The 19,442-nt window shown below is 43.7% G+C and overlaps 1 protein-coding gene across 3 annotated transcripts; it reads left to right on the top strand.

The window, feature by feature from the left end:
- Nucleotides 1-3,414: 3,414 nt before the first annotated feature.
- On the top strand, nucleotides 3,415-18,679 carry LOC117416945 (mucin-2-like). Of its 3 annotated transcripts, none has more exons than XM_034028454.3 (5): nucleotides 3,415-3,928; nucleotides 13,094-13,636; nucleotides 14,604-14,879; nucleotides 15,250-15,413; nucleotides 16,282-18,679. In XM_034028454.3, exons 1-5 carry the CDS (start codon nucleotides 3,847-3,849, stop codon nucleotides 16,324-16,326), a joined length of 1,110 nt encoding a protein of 369 aa, XP_033884345.3. In that variant the 5' UTR covers nucleotides 3,415-3,846; the 3' UTR covers nucleotides 16,327-18,679. The 3 variants fall into 3 exon arrangements, with proteins under 3 accessions (XP_033884345.3, XP_033884344.3, XP_033884343.3); XM_034028453.3 differs by having other exon boundaries at nucleotides 3,417-3,928; nucleotides 13,079-13,636; nucleotides 15,253-15,413; XM_034028452.3 differs by having other exon boundaries at nucleotides 3,417-3,928; nucleotides 13,079-13,636.
- Nucleotides 18,680-19,442: the final 763 nt, after the last annotated feature.

The raw sequence follows: 19,442 nt of genomic DNA, 5'->3' as shown, positions 1-19,442 counted from the left end.
ACACTTGGCAGATTACAGTACTCTGACGTACAGGATTAAATGCAGTAAAATAGGGGGCAGATAAGAGCAAATAAAGCGCATTTAAAGAAGGGTGATAAGTGTCCCAGGCGAAGAACAGAGGAGTTCTACAGGTGCTGTCTGAAGAGGTGAGTCTTAAGGAGTCTTTTGAGTGGTTCTGTCGCTCCGATATTGATATTGCAGAAACAGAACCAATAACCACTGAGAATGGTTGCAAAGACCATATACAAGTTATATACTCATTTAATTTGGCGTACTGCTCTGTGTATCGGGCAGCAGTGTGGAGTAGTGGTTAGGGCTCTGGACTCTTGACCGGAGGGTTGTGGGTTCAATCCCCAGTGGGGGACACTGCTGTTGTACCCTTGAGCAAGGTACTTTACCTAGATTGCTTCAGTAAAAACCCAACTGTATAAATGGGTAATTGTATGTGAAATAATGTATAATGTGATATCTTGTACAATTGTAAGTCGCCCTGGATAAGGGCGTCTGCTAAGAAATAAATAATAATAATAATAATGTGTATACTATCTCCAATAAGAACATCTAGCGTAGTTAATAACACACTGTCTGTAGTCTTCATAGATCTTGCTGTTCTGGTGCCACTCCTTTCAACAAGCAGTGGCGACGCATAGGGGGGGCACGCCTGGTCACGTGCCCCCCCAGATTTCTGCGGGCAGTGGCTTAACCACTGTGTTAGGATCGTTCACACTTAAACATGTGTAAGAAATTGAAATATTGTTATATTTTTCGCTTCCCATTATAGTCTACCTGTGTGTACACACAGGACGCAGAGCGGACGCAGCACGGGCAGCGCTGATTTTTCTTTTCGTTCACGGAGCGAACTTTTTATTTACCGCGTTGCTATCAACCAATGAGAATACATAAGCAAGCTGCACTCGCTCAACCCCAAACACAGATGCATGAAACATATAGGCTATGATTACTGTATATGCTATGTAGCCTAGCTACTACACACATAGATGTGGTAGAGGACATCTACTATGTAATGAGTAGCCTATGTATTTACATAGAATGCACTCGCCTCATGACATATCTTATTGCCAGCTGACCTCTCCAGCAGCCAGCCTACTAATAAGATTATCATTTTTCACGGATTGTGCAGCCAGCTTCATCAAGGGACGGTAACCAAGTCCATCCAGGTCTTGGAGATGGAGTGGTAAATGCACAACCTATTATTAATTGAATAGCTAAAGAAATAAATTAGAATGAAAACAGTTCTGGACGCTGCTGAGAGAAAACCGGCAAAACTGTTTCAATTCCTGAGTTCGGTTACCTACTTGTTTTCATTCTGATTATTTGTTTAGGCTACAGCGTGTCCGTCAGCTCAACTAGCGAATGTCAGTGCAGTGTGATAAATGAGTGGTTGTATTTGCTGTCAATCAACCCAAGTTTTTTGTTGGATCAGCTGTTTGTACATTTTTTTTTTGTTTTTAATAAAGGCGCTGTAGTTATACAATGTAGTTAATGCAACTGTGTGCACAAGTCCCTCCTCCCCCGAACCTCCAGAAGATTAGGTAGCATCGGCAGTCCTGCGTCAGTCAAAGAGTAATTACATTAGTCAGGATTTGTGAAATTAAATAAAATGGTTTGCTTTGCTTTGAACACCAAATGTGAAACGAACAACCATAAGTACGAATGAAATTATATATAATTATTTTTATTTATTATCATAATGTGAAATTGAAATCTGATGCGCATGTTAAAAGTTCAAGTCCTTTGCTTTGTATTTCCTTTTTTTGTTTTTAATCGGAAGTGTTCTAAACTGAACCTTTTTTTTTTTTTTGCACAACAGTGTATTTGGTTATTGGATCTTCTGTTAAAAAAAAAAAAAAAGTTCTTTATTTTTAGAAAATAAAACGTCAATGCACTAATAAGAAATCAGGTTGCCAATTTCACCACTGTGACTATTCACCTTAAAAAAGTTACCATTGCCACCCTCTCCCGAAAAAAAATCCTGGCTACGCCACTGTTGTCAGGGTTTATTATTTAAAAATGCGCAGTTTATTTCAAACTTTCAAAACATAATAACATAACAAAGAGTGTCTAAGACCCTTCACCGTTATATTTGTTCTCGTGTGTTGACACTTTTTCAGTCAGCGAAAATATGTGCTAAAACGGAGTGAATTTGAGCCCTGTTAAAATGGCAAAAAGACAGCTACGTTTGGAGTTTTTCTACAACAAAAAAGCTAAACCTCCAACGCCAGAGACATCAACAGAAACCGAACCTGACTCTTCTGTAGTTCAGAATGTTACGAACAGCACAAGAGTGTGACGATACTTCCATTTCAAACGCTGAGGTTAGTGCAGGTGTAGCTGTCTGTCGATAAGAGACTCTTGCCTGTTAAGTGTTGTTTGCAGCTCTCTTGTGACAATCTGGCGTAGAACTGTTTGTGATGATAATGTGGTAATGTTAGAAAGCTAGCTTAATGTTTACATAAAAATGGTTAAAATCGGGCATCGGGTTTGAGCACGTTTTTTTTTTTTTTTTTTTTGGGGGGGGGGGGGGGGGGGGAGGGCTGTGCCCCACCAGTTTTTCAAGCCATGAGTCGCCAATGTCAACAAGCATGTAACAAGGGCACGCTTCCTACAGTCTGCAGAACGGCAGCAGTGACACCTAGTGTACAGACCGCGCCGCTGTAGAATATTGTCAGTCTGGAAGCTTGCTCGTCACGGAAAGTCGGTGAAGTTGAGGAGCAGATGGTTTTGGCGGTGGCCGGAGTCATTCCTCTTTCATGCAATGTGTCTAGCACCAGAACACGACTTCTGACGTAAATAAACAACTTTTGTTTTTGTAACCTCACCCGATTTGGTAGCGCTGTCCGCTACACACTATTGATGTGTTTCTGCAGGATGTTTGTATTGTTAGTAATATTTTGAATAGATAATTCACTCATTTGGTTTTAGTCACTCTACAGTATTTTACAGTAAACTGTAGAGTGCTATGCTTTTATAAAGAAGGACTCTACGAATTCATTAGTTTCCATATTTCCCTGTTTTTAGATCCGTTCTTGCTCTTTCATGGAGCCAATGCATTTTCTTTTTTTTTCACTTGTATTAATGTACATGTTTCTACCGTATTGTAATGAATTAGCGATGAAGGAACAAACAGCGGCAACAGGAATCTTCCAAAACAATAACACGTTTATTGTTACAGCAGCAATTCTGCAGGCTACTCACAGCGACAACACACAGCTCTCTTCCAACACTCCCACTCCCACTCCCACTCCCACTCCCACTCCCACTCGCACGCTGAGATTTTATAAACCCCGCCCCCGTAGCGTTGCTTTCAGACGGAGAACATAGGTGATATGGGCGTGGCATTTAAACGGCCTAGAATTCTGACGACCAATCAGCTTTTGCCCTGGGTGTGCCTGTTTATCCGGGAGGGCTCGTTAACTGTTTCGTTCAATTAAAATATTGCAATCCCTGATTGAAAAGAGGATGCGGGTGTGTCAACAGCGTTAGTGGGAGGTTTTTACTTTGAGAACAGCTGTGTAGCAGTCCTAGGCTATATCGCCCACAGTACCAGCGGCGTTTGTCAGAAGTACATTAGAAACTGCACATCAGTTTGGTTTCGTCTCTTGATACTTTGTGCACATAGACCCACGTGGCAGTTTTGACTCGCTCGCAGTGAAAGATCTAAACTCTCCCTTGGCGCTATTCATATGAAATGCCACACAGTGATCACTCTGCTTCTGCACCCTGATCCCACGGATATTAATAATAGCTCCTGACTCTGACTACCAGTCTGCAGCTCCATCTAGAAATAAAATAAAATACAACATACAATATATACATAGGAAAATAATGGAAAGAATATCGCCATCCGCGTTGATCTGGCTTTTAATAGCAGTCGTGTTCTGCTATGTTGATGTTTCTGCAATTCAAGGTAAGGATATTATTATGTTCTTTTGTGTTTCTCGTCTGAATATATCGATAGTTATTCTGTATTGCTTTGTATTGCATTTGTTGGTTTGTTTATACCCGTTTTGGTCCATGTCAATTTCAAATGTAAACTGTTTCTCCAACTTTAAATGCTGATTTGCTGTATCGATTCACCCTGAAGTTACCCCGAGTCCCTGTCACGCTACGTCACTGTGGAATTACAGTATTCGATTAATTATTATTTGGTCCACTTTCTGAAACCTAATCTGTTATATCCCCCAACATAACTTTAGCAGGGTGCAATTGTGTTGTTCGGTTCTTTCAGCTGTATTTAGCAATATCATTTTGGTGGCTTAGCTATGTTGTAGAAAAAAAAAGCTGGCTCCATCTGCACATTTCCTTTTGTGGTCATACGTTATATATTTTGGGTAAGCGGTCATCGGTTTGCAAGCAAGGCTTTCTGTGTGCCGCTTTGCTACTGTACTGTGTAAGCTACCGTGTAGCTGCATGAGAGACTCCCTCCGTATCGATCATTCTCCAGCGGCTATGATTGCTGTAGCGTACCATGAGGCTGAAGACACGTTTTTAAATGTATTTAAATTAGCTTTAACATGCATTTTTTGACGCGTGTGTTGTTTTAGAACAGTGTATGTTTTGAGGGACCAGTTTACTTTTATCAACCCCACCCAAACAAAACCGATCAAAAATAAATTAATACTGCCTTGATCCGCATGTAAATTTCTCTACCATTCCCATATGTCAAACATAAAATAGTACTGTCTTTTAAAAAAAAGACTCTGCAAAAACAAAGTGTTCTTTGAAAGCTTTAAGAATCATATTATCAGTGGTGTCCCACAGGACTTCCTGTGCGAGTTCCACTCAATCCCAGTACATAATGAATAGTTTACTGATAATGCTCTGTACGTACAGTACATGCAAACCTGTATTGATTAAGGCTGTGTTGCCATGCCTCCAGTGCCCGTGCTTTTTTAAATCGAATTACAAAAACTGCATCCCTTAAACAAGAGGGAGGGAGGGACTCGGCATGTTTTATAGCTGGAAGTTAGAAGGTGTGAAAACATGTTTAGGATGATCTTAAGTATCGGTATCATGTTCATTTTTAGCCGACAATAGTTAATAACAGGAAATGTTGTTATGGCCCAGGCCCACATTAAATGCCACTGTTTCCGAGCAGCAGGGTAAAACTGCAGAGGCAGTGACCGCAGCTGTTGCAACATGAAGCACATCGCACGCACTGCATCCTGGGTTTGGCTTGGTTAATGTGAATGGTGCCAATGCTCAGGATCAGTGGGAGTAACATGTACCTCAATATTGACTCCCATCTGACACTTCCACTAACCTGAGCCACATCCTCACTGACAGAGTCTGTATACACCGGGATAGCTCTCAGATTTCCCCTTGTTCTTCAAAAATGCACCAAAGTACTTGAGCATTGTAAAGCACAGAGAGGTAAGGAAGCTTATGTTAAACATGGCAAACCATGGTAAACGCACAGTACAACAGGCACGTTTACTGTGGTAAACGTTTATGAGGGAGGCATGGCTGCTGTGTCCGTGTGCATTAAATCAGTGGGGAGCACATTGGCGAATGAGCAGCCTGCATTATCAGGAGCTGTTTAAGTGGACCTCCGGCTGAGCCAGTTCCTAAGAAACAGCACTGCCATCTCGCCATCTGCTCACACCTTACCCCAGGACATCTGAATTTTCCGCTTGATGCACGAGGCCAGTGGCTCATTCAGCGCATGCAGCCAGCCCCCTTCCAGCACTGCCATCTACCATGACGTCTCAGTTCTGCACGTCATAACATTTAATAACGTGTTGCAACTTAAGCATTAAAAATAAATGTAATAGAAGTGCATAGGAGACTGCAGCCCCCCGGGAGAGAGGTCTAGATAAACTGGGCTTGATGAAGCTTTAGGTGCAGCCTAAAGCAGTCCGCTAGCAGCAAAATTAGAGAAGTTAAAGCTTTATTTTGCACAGCCTCTTTGGAAACCCTTGTGATTTCATGTTTGACAGTAATGTTCACAGTGTAAAAACGTTTGAAATACATGTGGTTTTTTTTTTTAAGAACCTAATGCATTATTTAACAGCTTTTTCTAGAAAGCCCACATGAGGCATTTCTCTTTTTCAGCACGGTCAATCATTACAGAAAATATGATGCAATTATTAGAATCTGGGGATATAAGAGCATTGAAATAAAGGAAGCAGTGGCAGCTACTTTGCTGTAGAGCCTCCTCGTTCAGCTTCATTGGAATGAAGGATGGGTGTGATTTTATATTTCATACTGTAAGAAATAATATCATAAGTAACAGGCATTCTACTGTGCGGAAGAGCTTACCCCTGATTGAGGGATATATTCTCCACTGCAGGGCTATATTCATTGCTTGGTGCTTATTACACATTTTAGGGAAGTCAAACCCTTTTAATATCACTTCAAAGGGACTGAACTAAAATGCTGCCAATAAGTGCAGTGACATTATCAGGAGTTCACTAAGAACCTGCCAAAGTAAGCAATAAAAAACACAGCATGCCAGCTCTGCTGTGGACATCTGAATGTACAGTAATACTTGATATTGCATTGATTACAGTATAGTCTAACGCATGTATAACGCAGCTGACACGTTGCTGTGTTCTCTATGCTATATTGTGCTACCTTGTATGTCATTGCTTTTCCACACATTACAGCAACTTACTTGCATGTGAACTTTGAAATCTTATGGGTTTGTATCTTCAGTGACATCAGCTGGGGTGTAAAACCAGGTTTAAGGCTGTGAATGACCGGAGAGATAATGACTGAAGTGATTATCAGGAGCATGTCTACATTGACTCCCATTATAGTGTGTCCGGGACGTTTCACTGTGGTGATTCATAAGCAGAGAGTGATATTATAGTGTGCATGTTTTGAATATTCATTGGGATTTTGAAACACTGTTTGGATGTGGGAGCTGCATGTCGGCACCTGTACTAATCTATCAGTAAACATGGTGCAGAGTTCCGCTGGCAAAATCCACATGACATGCCCTGGGAAGCTGCTGCTTTAGCTCCAGCAGGCTGCCAGTGGTCCAGTATCACAGAGGAAAGTGTTTGGCATTAAATCATAGTCTGCTGATCTGAGTGGGTGTGTATGTGTGTGTATGTGTGTGTCAGTGTGCTGTGCAGTAACCCCAGACTGTCAGCAACATTTCACAGATTAAGCCATCTGGCCATCACAATTCCAATATTGTTATCGTGTTGAAGGCTGATTTGAGCTGGCAGTCCAGTGTTTATGAAAGCTGGCAGAATTCTGTTCCTGATGCGTGATTCCAGGGCTGGTTAGTGCTCTTTCACACTGCCCCAAGGATCCAGAGCACTGGGGTGCGGTGGCTTAGGGGCTGTGCTTCTTTGGCAGCAGGGTGCTTACTGAGTCAATGCTGAAGACTTGCTTTCTTTGTAACTTGATATCGACTGTTCGCAGAAGCAGCCCCAGCCGTGCTTGATGGCAGCAACAAATAATCATGGACACCCTGAGAAGCCTTACCTGGGAGAGCTATAATTACACACACTGCATAGAAACGACTGCAGTTTAACTGGATTAGACTGAGGCCAGCAGCACTTTAAAAGTGCAGCAGAATAGGCCAAGAAAAATTCTGCTCAAGGAGAAGTGTTTCTAGCTAAGCTAACTGAACGATTGAGGCGAATGCGCCAATCAAAGAGCAATATGATGCTGTTGTGCACATGAAATAATGTGAATAACGAGCTGAAATGTTCAGTCAGCAGATACTGGTAAGCAGATAAGGTGGAGGAGACGTTAACTTTTTATCATCTTCTCATCCAGAACCTTTTAGAGAACCATTTTTGTTTTCCTTAATCCTGGCTTGAGATTCTTGCACCTCCTTTCCTGTGATCACATGGCTTGAATCATGTTTGATAGGTAGACTGATCAGTCTTGGATCACCCCCCCCCCCCCCCCCGCCACAGGACGTTGGTCTTGTTCGGCGTCCTTGTTTGTGGTTCTGTTCTGTGTAGGTGGTTTATTGTTCTTTAGCAAGGATCTCCTCCTCCTCCCAGCCGTGCTTCCCAGTTGAAGAGGGAGCAGGCAGTCAGTGCAGCGATAATCTGGGATGCAGAGCAGGATCTCCTCCACACCTCACCTCTAATCTAGTTCCGCAACATAGAGGTGCCACATTCCACAAGTACCTGCAGGATCGCTCTCTGCTTGTGATAAGATGGAAGAGCAGTATGAGGCCGTTTTAAGGTACGCCAGCTAGCAGTTGGGGCTTGGCATGGCCATAGATGCCACATCAGAGATCTGTTTGCATAGAAGAGCATCAATGAAATGGGTTCAGACAGCACTGTGAGTGGTACTGGTCATGTTCGACATTGTACAGCTATACAGCAGTTGAAGTGCACTCTGCGGCTCCCCTCGGTTACAGTGAAAGTGCAGTCTCTGAAGGGGGAGCCCAACTCCTTCTTTCTGGTTTTGGAGTTGTCTTGGTTCAAGCCAGGTCTCTCTCTCACATCAGACACATTCATACATCTGAGTTTTATTTTCAGATTGTTTGGTCATTTTTAAATATGTTCAACTGAGAGCATTTTCTAGAATATCTAGAATTATTCCCACATTGTTTATGAACTGGCACAGTTTGTAGTGACTTCAGACTGTGTAAACACCCCCTATACACCACTGGTTACTTGAGACAGAGCAACTTGGTACAACTTTCTAGCATGCATCCTGTTGTAAGCAAATAGTTGCAGAGTGCAGGGATAGGCTCCTCTGCTCCAGTCCATTCCATTGCAGGGCTTTGTTCCAGCCAGTTCCTTTATTGTTTCTGTGACCCTGCTAAAGATCATGTGAATGTTTCTTGCAGTGCAATGGGCTGGAATCGCCAAGGTTGCCTCCCCTTGCACAGATATATCAACGGGCTTTGAAGTGGTAATACCCAAGGCTTTTAAGGACCCTTCTACCTACCTGTCATTACTAACATTCCCACCTTTATCTTATCCGTTTGTTAAAGTTTTCCAATGGCGAGGGAAAGCTCCCCGTGTGGAGATCATTGCTGTCTTGCTGCAGCTCGGCTCCCCACTCCAGTTTGTCTTGGAGTGGATGAGTCACGTTGACTTGGGCACGGTTCAGCGGGCTGCTAGGTGCTTCGTGCCAGTTCACAGCAGAGATGACTTGGGGCGGATGGGCAGGTTCTTGTTTATTGTATCACAGCAGGGGATGTGTTCTCTGACTGTGACGCTCTGCCAGTCTGCCCCTTCAACACATCCTCCTCTTGCTGTTTTTTTACGTAACGCACACACTGTCAGATTTAGTGCTATTGAGGACTAGGACTGACATTCAGTTTTGCTTATTTTCTCTATAGTAGAGCACTCCCTCTTTATTAAGCTATCTGACTCGCATATCAGAAAACAGCCAAATATTTAAAACGGTGAATTCATGAAGGGCCTTATACAGTAAAATATAGAACTTGTATAATTTACTGCTAACATGGCCTTACAGTGAATTAACCAAATTTCAGAATTATTGAATCGGAAATAACGAGGGAGCACTGTATTGAAATGGAGACTCCAGAGCCACACTGTCCCTCAAAAGCCAGTTAACAGAAATTCAGGATTTTATTCCAAGAGCCATACTGATCTGTTCCTGGTAGTCCTATTTATAATATTTTGCCTGGCTTGTCGAAGGAGTTGCATTCAGGATAAAGGTCAAAATTGGCAATGTATTTGCCATTTGAATCTATTGGTTGTTTCGTATTCTGACGGTTCTTGGTATAAACCTGAGCCTCTTCCTTGTAAACCCTTAGCGTGCGGATTCAGTTGCGTCACAAATTCCAGATGCGAGCCGCTGTCAGAAATGATTTTATATTTAGCATTCACACTTCATTATATTGCGAGATCAGTTCGCAGCCAGAGCTGTGACATGGAGGTGCTGTTCAGGATAATTGGCAGTTTCGATGCTGATGCTTGTGGAAAGTCTTAATTGGGCTGCATCCTCACTTGAGTTCTGTCTCAGGATCTGGGATATTTATTGTGTATGTTTTATACAGTGTGAAAATCACTGATGGGGAAGAGAGACAAGCCTGTGAATGAACACTGACAGCTCTTCAGGGAGGAAAGTCTGAAGACATGTCGGCAAAAGCAGCACGATCATGAAAACCCTGTTCTGCAGTTAGCCTGGCTGCACCCACTCTCGTCAGGGCCTGGGCACTGAGGGAACTTGCAAACGGTGTCTTGTGACTCTGCACAAAGGTTTTGGTAGCCCTGACATGGTCACGTTTTACTTGGGTGCAAGGGAACCTCATGTTAATTATATATTTAAATATCTCAAATATATATTTAAATTATATATATATATATATATATATATATATATATATATATATATATATATATATATATATATAATCACTTTATGGTTTTAAATCATTCACACTGCTTACTTCTCAGGAGCTGGTTTTCAGTACTAGTTGCCTACCTTAGATTTCTGTCTAATTTTATATTTAATTAGCCTATACTGCATTTAAACAAAAAAAGAAAATAAGTGACTAGCAAACTGTGCGTGGGTGCTAACTGAATGGAAATCTTGATGAACGTTACTTTGCAACGATTCTATGCAAAAATAATATTCGTCATGTTTGGTTTGAAATGTTTTTGAAGGATATCCTCTCAAGACGGTTTTTGTGTTTCTTACAAGCGAGTTTACTGCCCTGATTCGGGGAGGGAGGGTTTCTTACAAGCGAGTCTACTGCCCTGATTCTGGGAGGGAGGGTTTCTTACAAGTGAGTTTACTGCCCTGATTCGGGGAGGGAGGGTTTCTTACAAGTGAGTTTACTGCCCTGATTCTGGGAGGGAGGGTTTCTTACAAGCGAGTTTACTGCCCTGGTTCGGGGAGGGAGGGTGGGTTTCATACAAGAGAGTTTACTGCCCTGGTTCGGGGAGGGAGGGTTTCTTGTTTTCGTGACTTATATAAACAGCCGGAGACTTCAGAACTCTAAATAGCAGCCGTGTTGCTAAAGGTCATGTCTTTCAGCAGCTCTGGTACATCGCATCCAGGTTGAGGCCTGGAGTAGCAGCCGGTTGCTTGGCAACCCTTCCGGCATGTGGTTGGCTGGAGAGTGACACAGCAGAGAGGAGCAGGATCATTGCACTTAATTGTGTTGCTTTCTTTTTTGTAGGGATAATGGTCCACTTCCAGGATACCAACAGTGTTTGGATTGTCTTATTTTCTTAACCAGCACACTCTGTCTCTATTAGTGAGAGAGGCTTTGTTTATCCACAACCCGAGATTCTGTCGCTGCTTGGCCACAGTGATACAAAGCAGTCATGTCTTTCCTGGTGGTTTTGAAACATTACGAGGACGCAAACACTTGATTATATTATATGATATATACAGTGGTTTGCAGAAGTATTCACCCCCTGCAAAGTTTTCACATTTTGTTGGCACTTGAGCATACTCCACGACACTTTCAAATTAGACTTTGCATGTAGAATCTACACAAACTACTCCACATTGATAAAGTTAAGAAATGCATATGGAATATAAATAAGTAAGATTTACAGAGAAAAACAGATTAATCTCAGTTGCATAAGTATTCAAACCCTTTGCTACTGCAGCCCTAAATCAGCTAAGGTGCAAATGATTCGTTTGAAAGGTCACAAAATTAGTGAAATGGTTTCAGCCTGTGTGTACTCAAAGTGGTTTAAATTGTAGATAATTTCCCTCAGGTATATAAAGACTTTCAAGCTGCAACTCACATAGTGATCCAACAAAGCAACCATGAAGACCAAGGAGCTTTTGAAACAAGTCAGGGATAAAGTGGCAGAGAGGCACAGACCAGGAGAAGGGTACAAGAAAAATTTTAAAGGTGCTGATTATCCCTCTCAGCACAGTGAAGTCCATCATTAAGAAGTGGAAGATGCATCATACCACCCAGACACTACCCAGATCAAGTCGCCCTCCCAAACTGAGCAGCCGGGCAAGCATGAAACTGGTTCGGGATGTCACTCTGAAGCCAACAATGACCTTGAGTGATCTGTGTCTGAGATGGGAGCCAGTGCTCACACATCAACAATAAGCCGGTCTCTACACAAAGCTGGCCTGTATGGACGGGTGTTTGCAAAAAAGCATGTAGATGATACTGCAGACATGTGGAAAAAGGTTTTGTGGTCAGACGAGACAAAAATTGAACTTTTCGTTCTAAATTCCAAGCGTTACGTTTGGCGCAAGCCCAAGACTGCACATCACCCAGTCAACACCATCCCAACTGTCAAGCATGGTGGTGGCAGCATCCTGTTATGGGGATGCTTCTCGTCAGCAGGGACTTGGAAGCATGTCAGGATAGAGGGGAGAATGGATGGTGCAAAGTACAGGTGAATCCTTGAGGAAAACCTGTTTGAGTCAGCCAAGACTCTGAAACTGGGGAGGAAATTCACATTTCATCAGGACAATGACGTGAAGCACAAAGCCAAAGCCACACTGGAGTGATTGAACAAGAAGAGAATTAATGTTCTTGAGTGGCCCAGTCAAAGTCCTGACTTGACAGAACTGGAGCAATTTTCCCCGTGAAGAATGGGCAAAAATGTCACCATCCTACTGTGCAAAGCTAGTAGAGACCTATCCAAAAAGACAGTAATTGCTGCAAAAGGTGCTTCTACCAAGTACTGACTTAAGGGGCTAAATACTTATGCAACCAGTAAATTTCATTTTGTACATTTTCTTTGCAAGTTTTGCTGACATTTAACCTCCTCCTCATTATAACAGTGTTTAGTTTAACCACTACAGCTTTGAATAAAAAAAGGTTTGTTTGAAAAACTGTGCATACATTATTTGTCAACAAAATGTGACATTATTGGTAGGGGGTTAATACTTTTGCAAACCACTGTATATAATCTCATATCATAAAAACAGCAAACCACTCTATATCCAGGGACAATCAGGATCCAACGGGATACTCGTCAATCACTAGAAATACTAATGAAGAAGAAAGCAACTAATTGATAAACTAAAAAGATAGTATTTTAATAGATATCTACAAGTTTGCACTAAATTGAAATCTGAATCTGTACAGTATGCAAAATGTCTGAGTAACTTAAGCGGGCTTCCCTTGTGTTTTTTTTTTTTTTTTTCTTTTTTTTTTTTTATTCACCTGAAGCCTCAATCTCTCCAGATGTCACTCCAGCCCTGACGACCAGCCCGTCGGTGGAGAGCACGATTGCGGAGGGACTGATCTCTACAAGCCCCCCGCTGCCTCCAGCTGCATCACACATGACCCTCCCGGCAGAGAGTCCATCAACCACCGTACAGAGCACAGACACACTGGCCAGCCCAGCCAGCGATATCGAGAGACAGGCCAGCACCGGGACATCACTGAACAGCAGCACTACACCCCCCAGAGCCAACGAGACCCTCCCCACGCTGCCTGAGCTCAGAACCAACGAGACCTTCCCCGCGCTACCTGAGCTCAGAACCAACGAGACCCTCCCTGCGCTGCCTGAGCTCAGAACCAACGAGACCCTCCCTGCGCTGCCTGAGCTCAGAACCAACGAGACCCTCCCTGCGCTGCCTGAGCTCAGAACCAACGAGACCCTCCCTGCGCTGCCTGAGCTCAGCCCCATGGCTAACGGGACAGAGGGGAACACGAGCTTGGAGAGTGCAGCAGAATCAACACAAGAGCCGGCCACAACATTAACACCCTCCCAGGAATCGGAAGGTAATACAACTATTCAGTGTCGTTACAGGGCAGGGATGAATAGGGGTAGGAGGCAAGGGATACAACGGTGTTGTGGGGGTAGGGGGTAGGGGGTGGGGGTGGGGGTGGGGGTGGGAGAGGGGGGGTGGTGGTGCTGAAGCATAAGATGGTCCACTTCACCTTCCTAGGTCCAGCTCTCAGACCCACACTACGGTGCAAGCTGTGCCTGCCACTCTGTTTCATGCCTGAGTTCTTAAGCTCTTGAATTCTGCACACTGCAGACTGGATGAGGTGCAGTGTACTGTTGGAATGAGCTGTGTGAAGCACTGGTAACCAGTCCCTCCCAAAGCCAGCCAAGATCAGATGCTGCAGTCACAGCCCCCTCTCCCCTCCCCAAGGGCACCGTGGGGAGACGGAGCTGTCTCTGTCACAGGCCAGGGATTTGGTTGCAGATTTAGGTATTTCAGTGTGCCGACACAAAGAGCAGCAGCAGCAGCCCCCTCTGGAATCCGACTCTCATTTGTCTCGCTGGCCAGGCAGTTCCACTGACTGAAATAGCAACAGGAAGTCATGTGCTTCTCATTTAAACCCTTTCCAGCCCAACAGACGCTGTTCTGTCTTTGCCTGTCTGTCAAGGTTTCTGCATGCAGTTAAATGAATAGTATGGTGTGTTAAACAGTGTTGGCACTCTTAACTCTTTCAGTGCTGAGTAACTTCACTTTAGATTAGTTTGCTGGTCTGTTGTGGTGAGAGGAGTTCTCATTCCTAGATCTGTATACATGTCTCAAGGGTTGAAAGAGTTATGTTTATAAGGTAAACCTTTAATTTCTAATTGTATACCAGTGCTAAAGTACATTTCACCTTAGTAATTTAGATTGAATGGTTTTGAAGTTGGGTTTAAAAAAGTTTAACTTCATGGTCTGTTCTGGTTTAGTCTATGGACAGCATGTAATACAAGCAGACTGATTTCATAAATGTTTGTTTACAGCTTCCACAGGCAGCCTGGAATATCCCCCTCAGTCAGCAACCCCCGCTAACGTGACGCTGGGAGCCAAGTCCCCAAAGACTTCAGAGAGCCCAGCGGAGATCCCAGCTTCCCCCAGTTCAGCAGCCCCCACCATCCCCACCCTGCCACCCACAGCCCCCCCAGCACGAGAGACCAGCCGCCCCCACACCCCTGGAGCCTCCACCAGCACCCCCGCACCCCCCGCCAAACTGAACCAGGTCTCGCCCCCGGTCTTCGATATTGGAGACGACCAGAGCGGTGAGACACTTTTTCACAAAACCGGATATTTTCTAGTTTGAGTTTCTTTCATTCAGAATTAAGAATTCTTAAGCCGTTTTGCAAAACGACAATAAAATGAATTGTACTGTATTTTAGACACTGTAATAGGAAAACCAGTTAAATATGGGGCGTGCTTTGGCAGTATAAATGGTGCGTGTTCCTTAATGTCTGACGATCGGTGAGCTGCAGTTTTAACCTAGCAAATTTGTTTTGATTAATTTTAAATATTTCAGCAAGAAAACAATTGACAGTTTATAAGAATCTCTCTCTCTCTCTCTCTCTCTCTCTCTCTCTCTCTCTCTCTCTCTCTCTCTCTCTCTCTCTCTCTCCCCACCCCCACCCCCACCAGTAGTGTCTGCTCAGAGCCCTGCCAGCACATCCATGGAGCCCCTAGTGGCTGGTCTCATCTCCCTCTTCATCATCGCGCTCGGCCTGGTCTCCACCCTCCTGTACCTCAGGTTCCAGCAGCGCTGCGTCCGCCCAGAGTTCCGGCGCCTCCAAGACCTGCCCATGGTGAGAGCCCAAGCTGTGGGAGAAACAGATTTTTTTGTAATTTTTCAAACAGTTTGTGTGAAGTTCAAAAAGTTGCCTTGCCAAAACTTTCAAAAAGTTATTATAGATTGATATGGACTGTAATGCATTTTAAAGAGGAAGTGTCTTTTTTAAGCTTGTGGTTGTTTGGAATCTGATCATGTTGGAGACACAGCTATTGGGATCTCGCACAGCTGCTGTGAAGTGGAGTCCCTGGGGAAGCTTTGTCTTCAAGCAGTCTGCATCCACTGTCTCTCCTATGCAATTCCAAGCAACCAGCCATTCAAAATCTCAAAGCAGCAGCACTCCAAGGGTTAGCTGGAGATTCAGTAACAGACAGAACTGCTGCTGCATGGAAAGCTCTCCGTTGTGCCTGCAGCCCTGATAAATTCTGGAGGAATGTGCCACAGTTTCCTAGGCAGGGCAGAAAGCCAAACCACATTCCATTGTGATTTTTATAGAGCAAAATCATCACCCGGGGACATATATGGCATGGTGTGGTGAGAGAGAGAGCAAGTAAAATAAATTCACAGGATAGTCAGGGGGTTAAACCGCGTTGCTAGTGCTATGCATCAGAACACTGACGCAAAATAGAACTCCTTAGAAATTCCTCTCCAGCCAATAGGTGTAGTCATGTTTTATATATATATATATATATATATATATATATATATATATATATATATAATGTGTGTGTGTTTCTATCAAAGATTAATAATAGAAAACGGTTCTGTTTTTAACTAAATGTTCAGTAAAACTTCTGTATTTACAGAAGTGGTAGAACAGTCGGAATAGCAGCACAGAACAGAGTGCAGTACGGCTGCTCCTAATCCCTGTGTTTGCCTTGCAGGATGACATGATGGAGGACACCCCACTGTCCCTCTACAGCTACTGACTGGTCCCCACCGCCACAGCTACACGCCGCCCTTTCCAGAATGCACACGATTAGTCATGTAGAAAAAAGAAGTGCTGATGATGACGATGAACATGCTTATTTTCTTATAGCACAGCCCGTATTTTCAGGCTAGCCTCAACCGACTGTATGTATTAAATAAACAGTGCTCTGCAGGGATTTTAAAAGACCTGCCTGTCCTGACCAGGACCCTAGGAGGTGCCCTGGATCTTCTGCCAAAGTGCACCCCTCACGACACTGTCACCGCTACCCTGCTCTGAAGAACCGCCTCGTATCTGCCCTCTCCTGCAGTGTTCTGTTTTGGTAAACGCCACTGAAAAAAGAGCTGCTTATTAAAGGTTTTTAAATGAACGAATGTAAAGGGGATGGCCGGGGGAGCGATGGGAATAGGATGTGTTGCCTTCCCCAGCCCTTGCTGTGTTCAGACTGTTTTGGGGTGTAAGAGTGAAGCAAGCACTGTGGCAGGGACTGGAGAACCCCCTCTCTCCCCCTTTGGAAGAGCTTCCCCCAGGGCAGGGCAGTGTTGAGGCACATGGATTAGTGTTTGCTAGAAGCACCCTTCAACCTGCACCCAAAAGTGTTCCAGACTGACCATGTGAGATATTGCCAACAAGCGTGTGCCATTTTCTTTTTTCAAGGTAAAGCCTGTGCAGGTGTTTTGACAGTTTAGTGCTTTAAAAAGCTGTTGGGCACTGGAACAGGCCTGGGAAAGGGCTGTGTGCGGTTATTTTATATTGGATGCTGGTTGTTGATGCACTTTTTTCTTTTTTTTTCTTTCTATGACGCTTCTCTGTGCCTGCCGTTTTTTTTTTTTTTTTAAAGATTTTTGGGAGCAAAGTCTCCATGCTGAAGATGGATCTTCTTTTTTCTTTCTCTTCCCTGCAAAACTTTGTTCTTTCTTTTCTGTAAGATTTAATAAGAAAATACAGTGCTTTTTCTCAAGGATGTTGGTTTTTTGTCTGCTGGGAAAGTCCTTGCAAAACTACCCTCTCCCCAGGAATTTTTTTTTTTTTTTTTCCAACCCATTCACTTTGAAGAGCTTCTTTTGTAGAGAAATTTTAGTTGTAGATCGTACATTTCTGTGTGCATTAAAACGGGGAGGAGGTATAAAAGGAGCAGAAGATTTTTTGATATGTATATATTTTTATTTTTTCATATGAATACAAAATTGTAGTTCTGCTTGAGTGAATAGAGGAGCGTTTTTGTTTCCTGTATTAGTAATAGATTGCAAAAAGGACACACACAACGAACACCCTGTCAGTTATTATTATTATTTGTTTATTTAGCAGACGCCTTTATCCAAGGCGACTTACAGAAACTAGGGTGTGTGAACTATGCATCAGCTGCAGAGTCACTTACAATTACGTCTCACCCGAAAGACGGAGCACAAGGAGGTTAAGTGACTTGCTCAGGGTCACACAATGAGTCAGTGGCTGAGGTGGGATTTGAACCGGGGACCTCCTGGTTACAAGCCCTTTTCTTTAACCACTGGACCACACAGCCTCCTAGTTGGCATGGCTATTGTGTTTGGGTGATGTGCTTCTGTTATTGGCAATGCTGACCCCTGCAGGCGATTCAAGACCAGCACCCCAACTTTTATAAATGAGCCCCCCCCCCCACACACACACACACCACCCCTTCAGTTAGCATCAGATGCTCAAGTCCAGGGGCTGTTAGTTTGAGCTTTGAGCTCAGGCCCCAGATTGTCATCATCGCTCCTGAGTGCAGAGAGGACAGAGTTCATCTCTTCCCCCTCCCCCCTCCTTCGACCGGGGCGTTCATAGCCTGGGGTGCAGAGACGCACGATCAGAGAGGATCGGAGATTAGGAAAGGGGTTTATAGAAAAAGAATCAAAGGCCTGTTTGCTGTGCTGAAGCAGAGGGTGTGGAGGCAAGCAAACTCCCATTCAAGTTGAGCCACTATTTGAGTTGCTATGCAGTTTGGGGCTGGAGGGGGGATTCTGTTCTCTCGATGATTAAGTGTGCTTTACTTTTTTAAAAGTTTCTTTCATCACTCCTTGTTTAGATCATTGAAACAATCTCTTTGGTTTTCTCTTCTCATGATGAAGTCTCGAAGTTGGCCTCCTTCCCTCCTCCTGTTTGTACTTTTGCTTCGCTCTGCTTTTGCATTTAAGAAACGTTTGTCTTTTGCTGTAAATTGTGCCTGCTCTTGCTCAGAGATTCGAGGGGACTGCACTTTATAGTTTCCTTTTTGTTTGTTTATGTAATGTAAAAGTAATGCACTTTGAATTGCAGTTTCCTGCCTTGTACTGTAAGCCCAAAGAAACCATTAAGAATGGGTTACAGGATTAAATAAAATTAAAACTGGCAAACAATTCCGTTGTATTTTCCCCTGCTTTTTTAATGACTGTCCAAGTCAGGCTGTATTGTAACTCCATGTTAATTAATCTGGATTCCAGATCACTTTCAAAGCTGAGCCACAGGAATCGCAACTGCATTACTGAATGATGATCAAACTGAATTCCTCTCTGCAATCCCAGGTCTGTCCATCTGCATTATTTGCACAGTATGCAGGGGTGTCTATGTAAATCTATAGTTTATGTTTTATACTTATACCTGAGTTTTTGAATTAATCATTCTACTGCTTTAACTCGCCTGCACATCCGCATCTAAATTCTCACGTATAGAATGTATGGTTTAATTCTGCCCCGAGCTGGGAGAGAGGGGTGGGACAGGAGAACATGTCAATGCAGCCTGTCCAGGTCCTTCATTACTCCATGGTCCATGAGGCCAGGACTCTACACTATTCTCAAGTGTTTTATTTTCTGAGTTGACCTCTCTCTGGCTCCCTTGCTGCCTGTTCTTGACAGCGTGCAGACGCTGTCAGAGTGACTCGGCAGAGTAATCCCTGGAGCTCTGCTGCTCGTTTCAGGCTTTGTTCCTGTGCTAACCGCCAGGCAGCACGTGATTCACTGCCCACAATCCGGAGTTGCGCCAACAAGGTCTAAACAGAAGCAATTAAACGATTTAGAAGATCGCAATTCAAGAACAATCCCATCTTTTAGCGCACACACATACACCAAGCCAAACGGAGAGTGTAACTGCCCTGGTTCAGTGTGTGCGTGTGAGTGTGGGTCT

The sequence above is a fragment of the Acipenser ruthenus genome, chromosome 12 (assembly GCF_902713425.1).
Source record: "Acipenser ruthenus chromosome 12, fAciRut3.2 maternal haplotype, whole genome shotgun sequence".
NCBI lineage: Eukaryota > Metazoa > Chordata > Actinopteri > Acipenseriformes > Acipenseridae > Acipenser > Acipenser ruthenus.
The sequence above is the reverse complement of the archived record's forward strand: the minus strand, read 5'-3'. Positions and strand labels throughout refer to the sequence as shown.